At 45.9% G+C, this 15,214-nt stretch overlaps 1 protein-coding gene across 4 annotated transcripts in view; it reads left to right on the top strand.

Annotated features, from left to right (window-relative positions):
* Nucleotides 1-15,214, top strand: part of LOC144149297 (tectonin beta-propeller repeat-containing protein 2) — a 67,257-nt gene extending 52,043 nt beyond the window's left edge. For 3 of the 4 annotated variants that reach the window (XM_077680863.1, XM_077680862.1, XM_077680865.1), the window contains 4 exons: nt 1,674-1,849; nt 4,542-4,610; nt 8,596-8,863; nt 9,985-15,214. In XM_077680863.1, the coding sequence (XP_077536989.1) occupies nt 1,674-1,849; nt 4,542-4,610; nt 8,596-8,863; nt 9,985-10,145 (674 nt within the window). In that variant the 3' untranslated portion in view covers nt 10,146-15,214. The remainder of the gene's footprint in view (nt 1-1,673; nt 1,850-4,541; nt 4,611-8,595; nt 8,864-9,984) is intronic. The other variant, XM_077680866.1, reaches the window with a different exon arrangement.

The raw sequence follows: 15,214 nt of genomic DNA, 5'->3' as shown, positions 1-15,214 counted from the left end.
CGGGCGAATTGCGGACGAGAAATGTTCGCTGAGTGTTGTACCCGACGCACGACGAGTCACCGATGTAACCAAGGGATGCATACACTACCTGGTACCCATGGAACAGAGAGCCTTCGTTATTGTCACACACTATTTATAATCAGGCTGTGGTTACTAATGATGACGATGGAAACTGGCCACCTTAACACTGTGGAACTAAATTACACATCATGACACATAGACTCGCTGGTAAAGAAAAAAAATGCATAAAAAGGAACAGCGTGCACATTGTTTCATTTTCCTTGTACTTAGGAACAGAGAGCCTTTATTATTGTCACGCACTATTTATAACCTGGCTGCGGTTACTAATGATGACGATGGAAACTGGCCACCTTAACACTGTGGAACTAAGTTACACATCATGACACATAGACTCGCTGGTAAAGAAAAAAAATGCATAAAAAGGAACAGCGTGCACATTGTTTCATTTTCCTTGTACTTAGGAACAGAGAGCCTTTATTATTGTCACACACTATTTATAACCTGGCTGCGGTTACTAATGGTAATGGTGGAAACTGGCCACTTTAACACTGTGTGCTGCCTGTGGCATGAACATGAACTAAATTACACATTGCAACGCATAGACTTGCTGGTAAAGAAAAAAATGCACAAAAAAGAACGGAACAACGTGCACCTTGTTTAGTTTTTCTCATTGCTAAAACGCGTTCTTATCCTCTAGCCATGTAAACCAGAGCTATTCAGTATGTGGAGTTGCAAAACTCACCACAGGTCCCATGTTTTAAAAGGTGGGTAATGGTTGGCCCCCTGCCTTGCGTGCAGACGGGGCCAGTTGGATTAGCGTTCCATCTGTCAAAAGAAACTTGGAGTGATGATCGCTCGCTAAATGTTACGATCCAAGCCAATTACAATGCTAATTAATCTAATTCTATGCTCTTCCCGTAATTCTCACGGTGACGTACAGTTTCAGCATCAGTTTCCTCTATTATCTTTTTGTAAGAAACTCTGGAATTCTGGAATAGACCGTCGGAGTGCACACCTTGCACGCGCAGGTTTTCAGCTTTAAAAAAAAGTGTTCACTGCAGAACTGCTGACAATGCGCGATTTATATCTGCGAATGTCAACGCCTAGGAGAACAAGACCATAATCCACCATCTTGCAGCATTCATTGCTGTCACTAAAACGGCGTTGGATTCACATCTAATCCCAATTTGCGTGCAAGTTTTTAACCACTACTTCTGGTCCCACTAAGAAGTAAAACTGTTGCCTGCAAGAATCAAATGAAAGGTCAGTTCCTTGTTTCAAAGGAATTAACAAGTATGTTAATCCCCTTAACGCCGGTGGCATTGAGGAAAGAGGTGTGGATGGCTCGCTGCCACCCTGCTTGAGAAAAGCAATGGTGTGTCTGGTGGCTCGCCAGTCCTTTCTCATTCGAACTCTTTGATTGGGCAGTAGAGCACTGCACGAGCCTGGGCTGACCCGAAAGCCCGCCAGGTCGGGCCGTCTGGAGTTGTTTATCGGCGGGTCCGGGCCGGGCCCGGGCCTCAAAACCAGGTCCGTGCAGTGCTCTAGTTGGTGGGTGGTTGTGAAGTAGGCTAAGGCCTAGCGACGGGCAGGGGTGGCCTCTTGAAGCGGCATACACGACTACCAGTGATGCTGGGCAACCGCCGTTACAGGTGACGTGCAGCTGGCTCACCTGAGCTGCAGCTACGAGACGGTGTGGGCGTGCGACACCAAGGGCACGGTGTACATGCGCATTGGCTCCCTGAGGCCACCCGCCCCCCGCACCCTGCCACCCGCCTGGGTGCCCGTGGAGTCGGCCTACCAGGACGAGTCGCCCTTCATGACTGCTGTGAGTGCCGTTTTCATTTTCGTGGGGCAATCCTGGCCTCACGTCTGCCAAGCGCATGCCTGATTTGGATGGAATTTGGTGAACCCACATTTCAGTTGTTTCGTGTGCGAGGCAGATAACATTTACAAAAAGAAACACGCTGCACCCCTCTGCCCCCACCCCCACCCCATGGGAAGTGTGCAGTCTCCAGTAGACGATTTTAATAAAGTCTTCACTCGCTCACTCACTTCAGGAGAACTGTATGGAAAGGCACTGATTGCAATGGGTGGTCATTAGAGGTGTGCGGTTAGGGAAATTTCTTCTTTAATCGAATACAAAATAGTGGCAGATAGTTACAAAAAATGCAAATATAGAATTGAATACTGAACAGTAAAATTTTTTAGGCATGTGCGAGTGTTTATTTTTTCTTTTTTTTTAATATTCAGTTGAATTACATTTTCTTTTGTATTCACTTCTGTCAGAGTTTGTGTCTGAAAAATTGTGTATTTGGCACTAACAAATAGTGAAGGTTAGGCTAGTTTTATCCCCAAGATGTGTATTTCAGCTCTGCTTCTTATGTAAAACATGTCTAAGTCATAGCTATTTGCAGGCAGTCTTGGTGGCTGGTGTACTAGATGTGTACTGGTGTACTTGGTGGCTGGTGTTTCTAATTGGGATAAGTGATGTATGTAACCCGCCGCGGTGGCTCAGTGGCTAAGGTGTTGCGCTGCTGAGCACGAGGTCGCGGGTTCGATTCCCGGCTGCGGCGGCCGCTTTTCTGATGGAGGCGAAAAGCAAAAACGCCTGTGTGTACGAGATTTCGGCGCACGTTAAAGATCACCAGGTGGTTAAAATTAATCTGGAGCCCTCCACTACGGCGCGCCTCATCGTCTGCGTTGCGTCGGCGCGTTAAACCCCACAATCAATCAATCAAGTGATGTATGTACTCGTTTTGCAAAGGAAGAAAAAAAAAATCGTAAGTTGCCATCGCCAACAGGCCCTAGGGGTTCATTTATTGCATTTGTGCAATTTTTATGCACTCATGTGAGCAAACACGATAAAGGCTAGCATTGAAGTTGGTTCGTGGTACATCTTCGGCAGGGGCCCCAAGCAGTGAACCATGCAAAATGGCGAAAAAAAAGATAAATGATTTTTTCTGTTATTTCTGTTAATGTGTGCTGTGACCACTTGTTCTAGGGGTCTGTGTCTTTAACGAAAAAGCTTATGGTAACACCACACATAGCCTGAAATGGCAGCTTATTTTTCCTTTTATTGGGAAAACCATATTTTCGTATTTCAGACTTGCATAGCACACACGAAGCAGTAAATGTGCAAGTTTTACAAGACTTCTTAGGCAAAGTTTAATAAAGCCACAAAGGTGCTGCCCATTAATTTTGCTTTACGATTTGTATCATAACTAGCCGCAGTCACGCCTGTGAGCACCTTCCAGCACAAATGTTCCTCTCGAAACTGTTCCCCATCAGTTCTAGTTGGCCTTTTTGCATACTTTATGCATGTTTGACGTGCTCGTTCAACCAAGTTTATTCATGTTGACACTGCACTGGGGATTCCCCATAGCACATCATTCATGCCAAATGCAAAAAAAAAAGTCCAGAAGAAAAATTTCACGTTAGAATCAGCCAAGTAATTACACGTATTCCTCTACAAACCTGCGCATCAACGTATCTTGGTGTAAGCGTGCATGGAAGTTCGTACTCCAGTGTACAGTGTGCCAAAAGTCTGTACGAACTATAGATATCCGCGCAGTGCCCCTGTGTTCACTGTGCACTGAAGCCACTTCTGACCACCCAAACAAGTGGCCGCCTGTCTAGCTGCTGAGCTTGTGGAGTAGGTAGAGCGGAACACGGTGTATTTGCAGTGCGCTCCACCCACATTGAAAATGGGTTGGCATGCAAAAAAATAAATTGGTTAATTAAAAAGTCCCTGTTATAGTTTTCCATTCGGATGCAATTTAACGGTTAGAAATAAACGGCAAGCTTCAATTGAACCGGATTCAGTAGCGTTAGGCCTAAGCCATACAGCAGTCTGCGCAGTCACGGCCACTGCCAAGGGGTCACTTTCTCTCGCCGGTGTAGAGTGCAACAGTGCGAGAGCACATACTTATGTACATGCTTGCGTTGATTTGTGAGTACATCAGTAATTACGGAAGGGGCCACCCTAACCATGTAGTACTTGGACCTTTAAGGGAACGCATGGAACACATATAATTTGTTACTTGTGCGAATATATGTCACTTTTCCAAAATATTTGCTCGTTGCCAAATATTCTGGAATTTTCAAATATGCATTTCTCGAATCTAATATGCTTCGAATAAGAAAAATATTTAATTCATATTCAAAATGTCAAATATATTCGCACACCCCTACCGTCCGCACTTGCTCCTACTGTCACGTTATGGTCAGTGTGTAACAGGACAGGAGGCAAGGAAATAGAAAGCAGAGGGCTTAAGGAGTGTCCTTGTGGCACGCCCTCGCTGCCCCGTAACATCAATGAGCATACTGCTGTTGCGTTCCAAAATGCCGCCTCAATCAGGATCACCGTATCTAGATGTTCTTGCTTTATTTTGTTCTGCCACATATCTCGCCCCCTTTTTGTTTCCCTGCTCTTGGCGGGAGGACACCTCATCCTGAGTTGTTTACACCCTTTGTGTTACCTGTTTTTCTGTTTTTGTCTCCCCTCCCGGGTACCCCAGTCTTCGTCTGAGAACCCCTTTTCGTTGCCCTTTGAGATTTCACGGTTTCTCAGGCCCCAGCTCACCAAGGTAGGTCAGCTGTGCAACAAGCAGCTACGTGTGGGGATGCCTGCGGCCTGCATGTGGCTCTCTAACCACCCCACTCTTGCCGGCATGCTCACTCACCACTCACCAGCCTTGGGGCCGCTTTTCCCCGAGCCCGAGTTTGCTTGCACGGCTATCACGCTTGGCGTATTGATTTGAATACAGGTCGAAGGCAAATGATGTAGGTGTGCATCCTAACCATGTGATTCTTTGGGAAGTAAGGGTAAGGGTAGTAAGGGTAATATAGATTGGCTTATGCCGCCAGCTTTATATTGGTCTATGCTGTCAGTCTTGGTTAATTCGATCAAATGACGTGGTTTGACCAATTTTAGGGTCCTTATTAGGGTATAAAGCAGTGTATCTGTTAATTCAATTCAATTCAGTTAATTCAATTTGGTGATTGCAGCGGTTTTGCCCGGGTCGAATTCTGTTTTTCCACGGTTGAGTAAAACCCCAATTAGACGTTTCAACACAAAATGCACATCAACATTGCATACATCCAGTTTTTTTCGTGCATTGCTTACTATAGCACTTTATAACCAGTGGCATCCCAAATAATGTTCACTTTCATATTAGGTAGCCACTCACTTTCCTGTCTCAGTAGCGGTTTGTTATCGCTGTCATAGCCATTTTTATTGGGATAAATAAGCGCGTAAGTTGGCCCCTATTGGTTGTAGCAAAAACTTTTATGAGTGCTGGGCGTAAAACGTGCCTTGACCTGTATTTAAATATACATGCTGGGCAAGTTTGGAAGCTTGCAGTTCACATTGCAGTTTGTGTTGCACCTGGCCATTGTATCAGAACTCGGAAATCAAGCCTTGTAGGCAGCAGCAAGGATTGACTACAAACGAGCACATTGCTTCAATGCTTGAATTGAAATTTAGTTAAGAATGAGGGGAGCAGAGAAGGCAGCATCTAAAGCTGTGTTAGTTTGTGTGAAAAAGAAAATATAGAGCCTTTTCTCATTTTACCCAAATACAAACCTAAAAGCCAAGCTGCCTTCTTGGGAGGTTATTTATTTGCTTATTATGTGTAAATTGCTCCTACCATTGCCAAGGCTGCCAACAAATGATATTTAGTGATACTTTTTATATGAGCTAAAAATAGCGGTGTTGAAAAGTGACTTTTATATTGCAAATAATGCTTCTGCTTGACTGAGGAAAGTTGCATCTAACACAATACAGTACAAATTCTTTTTTTGAGTGTGATGTTTTGCAATTCAATTTGAAGAATTGTGAAATTGGTCAATTGGGCGTTGTGAAGGTTCATCCTTGCTGTCATTGGATAATTTGGCATTGCAGCACGCACGTATGGAGATGGGAAACGAAATTTTGCACACATGGCGCCATGCGTGTCAGAGTGTTATGGACAGTATACGCCTCGAGCTTTGCGATCGCTGCGCCGCCTGCCGCCGCTTCTCCACGGAGTTGACGGGATTAGCGCTGCGGGGCCCATAGGGGCTCATGCAGTGTTTTGGTTCTCTTTCGCTTCTTTTTGCCCTTCCAAGCGCTAAAAAACTTTTTATATGGTGACGTCTGTAAGTAAACAGTACGTTTAGGTCACTTCAAAAGCCGCTGCGTCTTGGTAAGGTGCTCAAACACCAACAATAGCTATCCGGGAACGCGGCTCTGCGTCCTTCTCGGCCGCTGTTACGGGCGTCGGCGACGGCAGCAGCATACCACCACTGTCACCTCCGAATACGTCCGGGACAAGTGAATTTTTTGTCGCCTCATTTAAACCTAATACTGGCACAGTGAGAGGTGTGTTTTGTTTTGTAGCGCGGACAACAAATGCGGCCTCATTACGAATATATGCGTCGTAGAAAAATATATTTCGGGGATGCGATTACCGAATACCTGATAATAACTTGTGCCGTTTATAAGAATATAAGCCATGCAAAAATGTTAAGTATATTCCAAGGCCCTGCGTCGTGAAAGATGTGCACTCATGCCTTATAGCAAGAACCAAGAAAAGTGAATTAAACCACTGAAAAATTAATGGTCTGCAAGTCCGGAAGAAACAACATAGCTCGTACAGAAATGAAAAAAAAAAAAAAAAAAAAAAAAACCTCAGTGCAGCTTCTGAAATGCTGATGGCGTTCGTATAACGTTAAGCGGGGTAGCTAGGACTTACGAGACCAACTAGTGTGCGAAATGCAGTGCTATTTCGCGAGACATGGGGAGGGGGGAGGGGAGGGGGACGCTTATGTATCGTTCTGTACGATTGCGGAGCGAAATCAAGGAAAGAACGTTTTAGTAATCACACACACAAGCTACTCGTTCTGCAGGCTCCCTGCGTCATATAGGGTCTATTCGATTCAGCCTGCACCTCTTGAACCAGTTCACAGCGGTGCAAAGTGGGTTCCGCCATAAGCGGAACCAGCCCCGCACTTTTTTCGTCTGGTTCTGCACCTCCTCGGCGGGGAGTGCAGGCAAAGCCGTGAACTCGTCCTGCACCCGCCGGCACCACCGGTGAATCGAACGGCGCGATTCAGGTGCCGCGAGCTGCACCACTGAAACGAACGGCGAAGTGCCGCACCGCCTGAACTGGTTCACGTGGTGCAGGTGAAACGAATAGACCCATAACTATGCTTCGAAGAAACGTTTAGTCGCGAACGGGCATTATACTGTAGAAGCCCGTCTCCGGCCTGCTCGGGGTGTATATATGTAACATATATGAATGTTTGCGGGCGCTCAGCTCACGACAAGATGCCCTAGCATTATTTTTTTTTTGTCGTGCGCTGATCCCGGGTATTATGTTGGATTATCCATCGTATTTATTTCGTAGAATGTTCGCGAAATTAATGTCCAGGGTAGTGATCTATATCTCAGGTATGATATTGGCAAGCATAACTGGCGTGCTGTCAGGTATGAGCGCTCCACTAGGTTATATAAGCGCACAAAACTGATTTATATCGTAGTGTATAGCCATGGCATGACTATCTGGGGATATTATGCTTACGGAGACACTGTTAGTAAATTTCAGGGCAGTGGAATCACAATCATCTCCCGGTTTCGCGACGCCGACCTGTGATGCACACTTGGCGCTTGTACAGACCGAATGTACCAGACTAAGATCGCGTCACACATATTTTTACACTCGTAAACACACCACATTTGCGAACAGAGTGACTGCTCCACATAAATATGTATTTCCAACGCCTACAAACGGTAAATCTCAGTCGTGAACGGGCCCCGAAAGCAACGGTGACAATGGGGAGCGGGCCGGCGACTCCCGCGGCTGCTTTCGAAACGGACCGCTAGGGGGATTTCAGTGGCGCCCCTACAGGCCGCGCTCGAGGCGTATAGTAGACTCACATGAGTGGTGCGGCATTGCCCTGTTGCAGATTGAGACTCTTCCTGTCATTGTTGATGCTTGGACGAGTTGGTATTTCATATTTTTTTAGTTCACAGAGCGAAAAACAAAAAGAACAAGAACAAGAGGGAGAGTGAGACTGTCCCTCTTGTTCTTGTTTTTCTTTTCACCCCTGTGAATTTAAGAATGTAGGATTCCTCTCCCCATCGTCATTTTCTGCCTGCGCTGCTCTGTTTGTTTTGCGCCATCGAGATTAATCGTATTTCCTGCGCCTCCAACATTGCTGGCAGTTCTTTATAAGTGGGCCGTGTTGTCCCTCGTCAAATGCTGCCCTCTCACTCCCTCTCACTCGCCCCCCCTTACCCCTTTGAAAGTCATGGAGTTAGAACAAAACAGGAAGGGGAGTGTCGCTTCTTAGGGCAGCCAGATAACATCGCAAGTACTTCGCCTAAGTTAAGCGAGCAGTGTCTTGCAGGAGAACAAACGGTGCAGCCCTGTGATGAATTGCAGCTGCTATTATTTTGTCCATGAGGTGCCGCTGCCCTCTCCTTTGCCATCACAGCTATGAAGCCTGGTAGTTCGCGTTGGTTTTCCGTGTGGCACCGCAGTGGGCCATTTCGCTTTGTACATATGCATTGGTGTTCCACCTTACAAGGTGTACGTGGGCCCGCGCAACTTCATGGTGTGGGCGTTGGACAACCGGCGGCGGGTGTACGTGCGCGAGGGCATCTACCCGGAGCTGCACATCGGCACGGCCTGGGTGGAGGTGCCCGGGGTGCAGGCGCGCCAGCTGTGTGTCTCCGAGAAGGCCGTCTGGGCGCTGACGCCCGGAGGCGAGGTCTACCGCCGCTTCGGCATCTCCAATCTCAACTTCGTGGGGGACTACTGGAAACGCATCCCGGGACATGCCACCTGCCTCGCCGGTCAGTGCACTTTGTTCTTGCTCGACGACCCTGGCCGTCTCTCCTGTACGGAAAGCATTAGCACATATTCCGGCGCACATTAAAGATGCCCGGGCGGTTGATCCTAATCTGGAGCCCTCTACTATGGCATGCATCAGCCTACATGTAGCTTCGGCGTATTAAACCCCATAATTCGAATTTGAATCGCAAAATTGTCATCAAAGGCTCAGAAAAACTTTCACAGCACAGCCGCAGCTAAGACCTATGAAGTGGTCAGGGGCGACTCTGCTGTTCGTCAGAAAAAGCATACTCTGGACTGCAGCTAACTTTTATTCTACGAAAAAATACACGTAAGTGCAGACTGGAGACATGCCATTGTGCGAGCGCAACGAAATATAATGACTTGTTGCGATAGAATTCCCAGATGCTCTTCAATAAACATCATCTTGCTGTTGCGCAGACTAAGGGAAGTATCGCCGATACACTCATTTCCTTTTTATCTGAGATGGTAAGCCTCACACATCTGTCTTGCTTACAAGGCCACAGGAGCGGCTGACAGAGGATATAAACTTATGGCTGATGGTGTTGTTGGTGGTCTGTTGGATTCAAGCAGGGTTCTTCTTGCAGGTGCTTGAAATTTGAAAAGTCCTTGAATTTTTACAAACGCTTGAAAAACCTTGTGAATTTTTTAAAATTTTCCTTTTTAAGAAGCATGAAAACAACGCGAGGTTACGTAAGGACTGAGTGTGTCTTTATTATTTGGTTCTTCTTATTTATTGAATAAAAGTTTCTATTTTGGGACACAATGATAGGGCCTATACGTGCAACTTTAACAAGAAATTATGAGAACTTGTCGAAGGAAGTGTCGCTGCAGCCATTATTTCGGCAAGGGAACTTGTCTGACCACAAGTATCCTTGTCGAAGCGTTGGCTCCAGCACTGATTCAACTATTTGACGATTTATCTTGATTTCAGTCAAGGCTGCATTTTGCCCTGAAGATCGGTGTTACTTATATTTACAACAGACAGTGTGGTCCTTGAAAATACACACACAGTGCCTTGAATGTCCTTTAAAAGCCCTTTAATTCTTGTAGAAGTGAGCATGATCCTAACGTGCGATTGCTTCACCCCTGTCGTGTGCAGCATCCATCGACGACAGGCTGTGGTCCGTGGCCGCCGATGGCTCAGCGCATCAACTGTCCACTTGTGAACTGCCCTCCCGCATCAACGAGATGGACACTATGGGCCTGTCCGCTTCCGACGAGAAGTCCGACGCCGACATGGACGGGTGGGAGCTGGTGTGACGACCCCCCCGTGGTCTGTGAGGACTCCTGTACGTCTTGTGCTGTACGTCTTGTGCTGTTTTGCACTGAAGAGAGCCGTATCTTCTTTTTTCCTGCTCAACTCTACCCGTTCTGGTGCTGGCATTACAAGTGGCATTACGTGGCATTGACCAAAGTTGCCGAAACAGGACTCGGAGGCCAGTATACGATGTTGTTTGCCAAGTCTAATATAACAGGATATGATGGTCTGCCCAGACTAAGTTTAATTCAATATGAAATACGTTTACTAAATTTCGTAATGGTGCCTTATGGACAAATGGAAAGATTGGCACTGCATTGCCGGTAATGAAGCTGATCGATTGTGAACCGTCTTATACATACATCGGCACATTTCCCTTGTTGTTTTTGTCATTAGAGAATATATCGTATTTTTGCATGTATAACCCGCAGTAATAACTAAAAATTCGTAGGAGTAAAACTGAGGTGTCGATTGTAATACGTAAATTTTGTTCTCAAAGTACAACCACACTGTGATGCATGCGTCATTGCTGCCGTCATTGCACTCTTCCCCTTGCTCTATTCTAGCCAGTTTATGGTCAAAAGCGAGTTCTGTGGTTCAATTTTTAAGAACACGGCATTATCCTGTCTGTAGTGTGTGTGTGTGTGCTTGCCGTATGCAAATAATCAGCTTGGTAGATGTGCCTTGGCATATGACAGTAAGATATTTTATTTTTATTTCTTTTTCCCTGAAAGGGCGGGGGGTTGATGGGAGCTCTTATGCCCAGTTAAGAACAATTAAGAAGTTTGGTGACCACTGTTGAGTTGGTTATCTGAGTAAGTGGTGCAACGTAACTGTGTGCTATTCGTTTTTTGTGATGACTGGAAGGTTGCATTGTACTGTCAATTGTGGTTGGGATGTGTGGGGACATTCCTTGTTATTCTCCTAGTGCGCAGCATGGCGTTACTGGTTGTATGCAGGGTTGTGTTATGTGCGTGAAAACACGGTATCTTGTAGGTGGAAGGAAGATGGTATTGTGAAGAGGTGCTGATAACCAAGATTGCCGGTTTGGAATAGCAGGTGTTTCGTATTTGATGTGAAAGCGAGTTTACATAAGCTTGAAATCTAGGTAGAGAGAAATGAGAGATGACCCCTGTGAGAAGAAACAAAACAAAAACAAACAAAATGTCAGTATATGTTGGCATCACAAATCATCACAGCACGTCTGCCATCCATGTTGTGGGCATTCGTATGGTATAAAAGCTTTATTTTGCCAAAACCTAGATCTGTTGTTTCAGAGCACATCATATAGATTCCTAGGGACTTGTAATTTGTCTCAGCAGCACCGAGCTATTTTCTGTGATGTAAAGCACAGACTGCTCGTAGTAAACCTTCCAAAAACGAAGCGTTGGCAGCAGCCAACAAAATTGCTGCACTGTTACTGTCTGTATTTGTGCACCAAAATTTATAACTAGCAATTTCACAGGTACGTGCAGGTATAATGTGGTTTGCCCGAAATACATCAAACGTCATGTGGACGTTTTGAAGTGTCAAGGAATGATGACGTCTGATGTCGAACAAACAGTGCACACTTTTGTAGAGGCTTCAGAACAGTGCAGGAAAAAATGGGGGCAGTCACAAGCAATTTGTCGGTACGAAGATTCGGAATTTTATGGAAAAGTTCTGTTTTGTTTGCACAAGTTTTTATGCTCCTTGTATTCATGTGCTAGAGAGAGTATGGTCTCTCCTACAAGAGCATATTCCCGTGCTGTACTTTTTTTTACGCCTTGTAACGGCATGGTATATAAACAGTGGACTTTTCAGAAATGACTTCTCTTTTTTGGTGCTGCTGGGTAGTCTAATAGACCTCCCGTTTTGACTGTTAAACCAAAGATAACTTGGCACAAAGGATGCTCATCAAGTTAATGATCAGAAAGCACTGTATGAGCTCCCACGACGCATAGAAAAATGATACAAAAAAGGTATTCAGATGTTGAAAGCGTGGCATGGGGATTTGGTGTTCTATTCTTCGTATGTTTGTTGTAAGCAACAATACTATACACAAGTAGTACCACCGAAATCGGTTGCTTCGGAAATGACATACCTAAAGATTCACCACTACAACGCCTTTGTTCAGCATTTGACTGGTTTGTGCTATGTGTCCTAGCCGCAGATTTTTCATGTTGAGCAAGCGGACCCAGTGTGTTTCATGATTGTCGAAGTATTTCAATCTTCTTGCCTGAACATAAACTCCCTGTGGATGCACTTTGCACATAGTTTTTGCTGTTGATCCAACATTGTTCCACTTTCTTTTTACATGCCCTACTTGTTGAGGGTTCTGTAATGTTCAGGCTTCACAGGGAGGGGGAGGTGGGGTGTGTAGCACTGTTATTTATTTTACCTGCACAAAGCTAGGAGGAGCCAATGGAGCCTGCACGAAATTAGGAGCTCCATTATTCCTGTCTCCTTTGTTTTGCTGGCGGGAGGAAGAGGAGGTTGTAATTGTGTGTTCTATTTTGTGGCATTGAAAAGAAATGAAATTTCAGTGCAATTTGTATCGTTATTTGTGGTGCTCTCTTTGTGGCATCAAGAGCATTGTAATAAAAATTTGAGCTGTGTGAAAACATGGCTGCTGAAAGAAGTAAGCTGTATGCAATGCTTCATGATGGGGATGCATCTGCGATGGTGATATTGAGATCCACAACATTCTACCTAATCACATGCAGTGCACATAACTTGCATGTATTTTTACAACGTGATGTCGATTTATCAAGCAAAAGTTTGTGTGTGGCTACGATGTGATTGTGCTTTGAGCCCACTAGTGATAAGGGCTCCTGTTATTCACTGGGGGGAGAACACTCATTACTGTCTTTGAAAGCAATAAATTTGTTAGTGTGAAAGGCATTGCAACATTTTGCGGGACCTTGTGTGCCCTACTGACCACAGGAAGAAGTCTTTTGCATTCTGTTCTGGTGGACTTAGTAGCTCCATTTTTGAGCATCAGTCCTGTGATAGCAAGCATTGTAGTATCTGTTGCTCTGTGCTCTGAGTTAGCCGCTTGTTGTGAGTGTTGAGATAGTTGTGCCTTGTCCAGTTCCGTGCTTTCCTATGCACCAAAGGCTGTTTAGGACAACATGGAATCATTTCAGGTGTTCTAATGCAATGGGGAAGTGTCTTTTTTTTTTTTTTCTGCCTTGCAATGCTAAAGTTGGTCACTGTTGTGACAAAGTGCAAGAAAGCATGCTCAAAGATCTGAATTAAGGCTGTTGTTTGCATCTAAAGTTTGTATTGATTGCAGTAGTAGCAGTCAAAAACTAACATCACGTAAGTGAAAACATTCCTTAAAGGGGCACTGACACAAAAATTTTGCATCTTGTTTTTTTTGTTGCGATAAGTAGCTAGTGACCTACTTATAACCTGTAGAAACCTCATTTGCTTCAGCGTGCGATGGTTGTTTAATTAGAGGCATTTTCAATGCGGCCAGTCGCAGTTTCGGTTTCAGCGAGTGCCGCGAAACGATGGATTTTGTGGATTTTGTGTGAACAAAGCTGACCACGTGACCGTCGGAGGGATATCACAGAGCAGAGCCGCCGTAGCACTGTCGAATCCGCATCGACGGCAGTTTCTGCGAATGCCCCCACGTACTGATCTCGTGAGGCGCTTAATTAAAAAGCGACCGTGGATGTGACGCAGGCGCTGCGAGTGCAAATGCTACCGCGGCTAAAGAACGACGCGCGACGCTCGAGACGGTGGGTGGCAAGACGCGCGCTGGGAGGAGCCGGCCGGTCTGCCTACAGGTCCGCCTACAGATGTGTTCGGCTCAGCACTGCTGCGGATATTCGAGTGCCGCTCTCGTAAGCGGTGCAGATGACAATTTTTAATGCAACCCGCCATCACATCATTAACTCCTTTCTCATGTAAGCCACCATGGTCGGGACTTGGGGACAATTTCGTGCAGCGGTAAGAAGCTATCACTCGAGCAACCTGCGCTGGCCTGGGCCACTTCGCGGCCGTGGCCGCCGCATGCACAGCGACCGGGCGGCTAGCTCAGTGAGCTTTGCGTGCCTCCGGCGCGTTTTCGCATCCAATGGTAATAAACAGTAAAAGAAACAGAGTGCCTGGAATCGCTGCAGAACTTTGGTCGCGGCCAGCTGCCCGATTAGCTGACGAAATCACGGCGCCTCCGCCGCCAACGATCGGGTCGTCCGTTCTCGAGAGCAGAAGCTCCGCCCTCCGGCCCTCCGATTGGAGCGGCGAGCCGGGCGAGCGGCGAAAAACGCCGGTAGTGCGGAAGCGGCAAACACAAACTCGTGACGTGTTTGGATGTTGTTTATTTACAATTGCGCGTGGTCCTCTGCTGGCTGCTCGGTTGCGTTTCGCACACTTCAAAATTGATTTTAAATATGTTCTAGGCTGTATTCGCCGCTGATATTTTGCAGATGATGTATATGTGTTCCCACCAATCTATCTCCGAAGTTATCTCGCCTTCAAAATTTTGTGTCAGTGCCCCTTTAAGTGTCTATTGTGCCTGTTTTCAAATGGCAGTACATATCTTTGCTTCTGATTTTGTCACTGGAAAGCTGCAGCAGTGTCAAGCACCTCTGCGTGATACAAGTTTGCTTCGTGACTTTCTCGCGAACAGTGGGAATGGTCAAATTTAGCACTCGGCTAACTTTTTCACTTTGCAAGTCAGTTTCTGCTGCTAGTAAATCATATGAGCTTTAAAAATTTTTCGGTTGCAGGTTGCGTTGCCTCACACTATTTATTAGCAGCGCCAGCGTTCGCTTGGCACTGTGCAGCAATGAATATTGACTTATCGTACGGTACATTGCATCTGTTTACGGATTGAAGTGACTGGATGAGCGAATCTACCTCAAAGCGAGACCTAAACTAGGCGTACATTGAAAAGAGGCTTGTTTCATACGGTTTGTGCGCGGTGCTTTACTCACATGATTCGTACGGCCGGTGCACTGCGAGCGTAACCAGCTGTCTTATCTTTATGCCTGAAATTCGATGAGTGTGCCTTTCTTTATTTTTCTGATGAGTGTATTGCCGCATAGGGGACTGTACAATAAACCAATTTTACAGCTCA

The sequence above is a fragment of the Haemaphysalis longicornis genome, unplaced genomic scaffold (genome assembly GCF_048455015.1).
Source record: "Haemaphysalis longicornis isolate Haplotype H1 unplaced genomic scaffold, Haemaphysalis longicornis Haplotype H1 scaffold_8, whole genome shotgun sequence".
Taxonomy (NCBI): Eukaryota; Metazoa; Arthropoda; class Arachnida; order Ixodida; family Ixodidae; genus Haemaphysalis; species Haemaphysalis longicornis.
The sequence above is the reverse complement of the archived record's forward strand: the minus strand, read 5'-3'. Positions and strand labels throughout refer to the sequence as shown.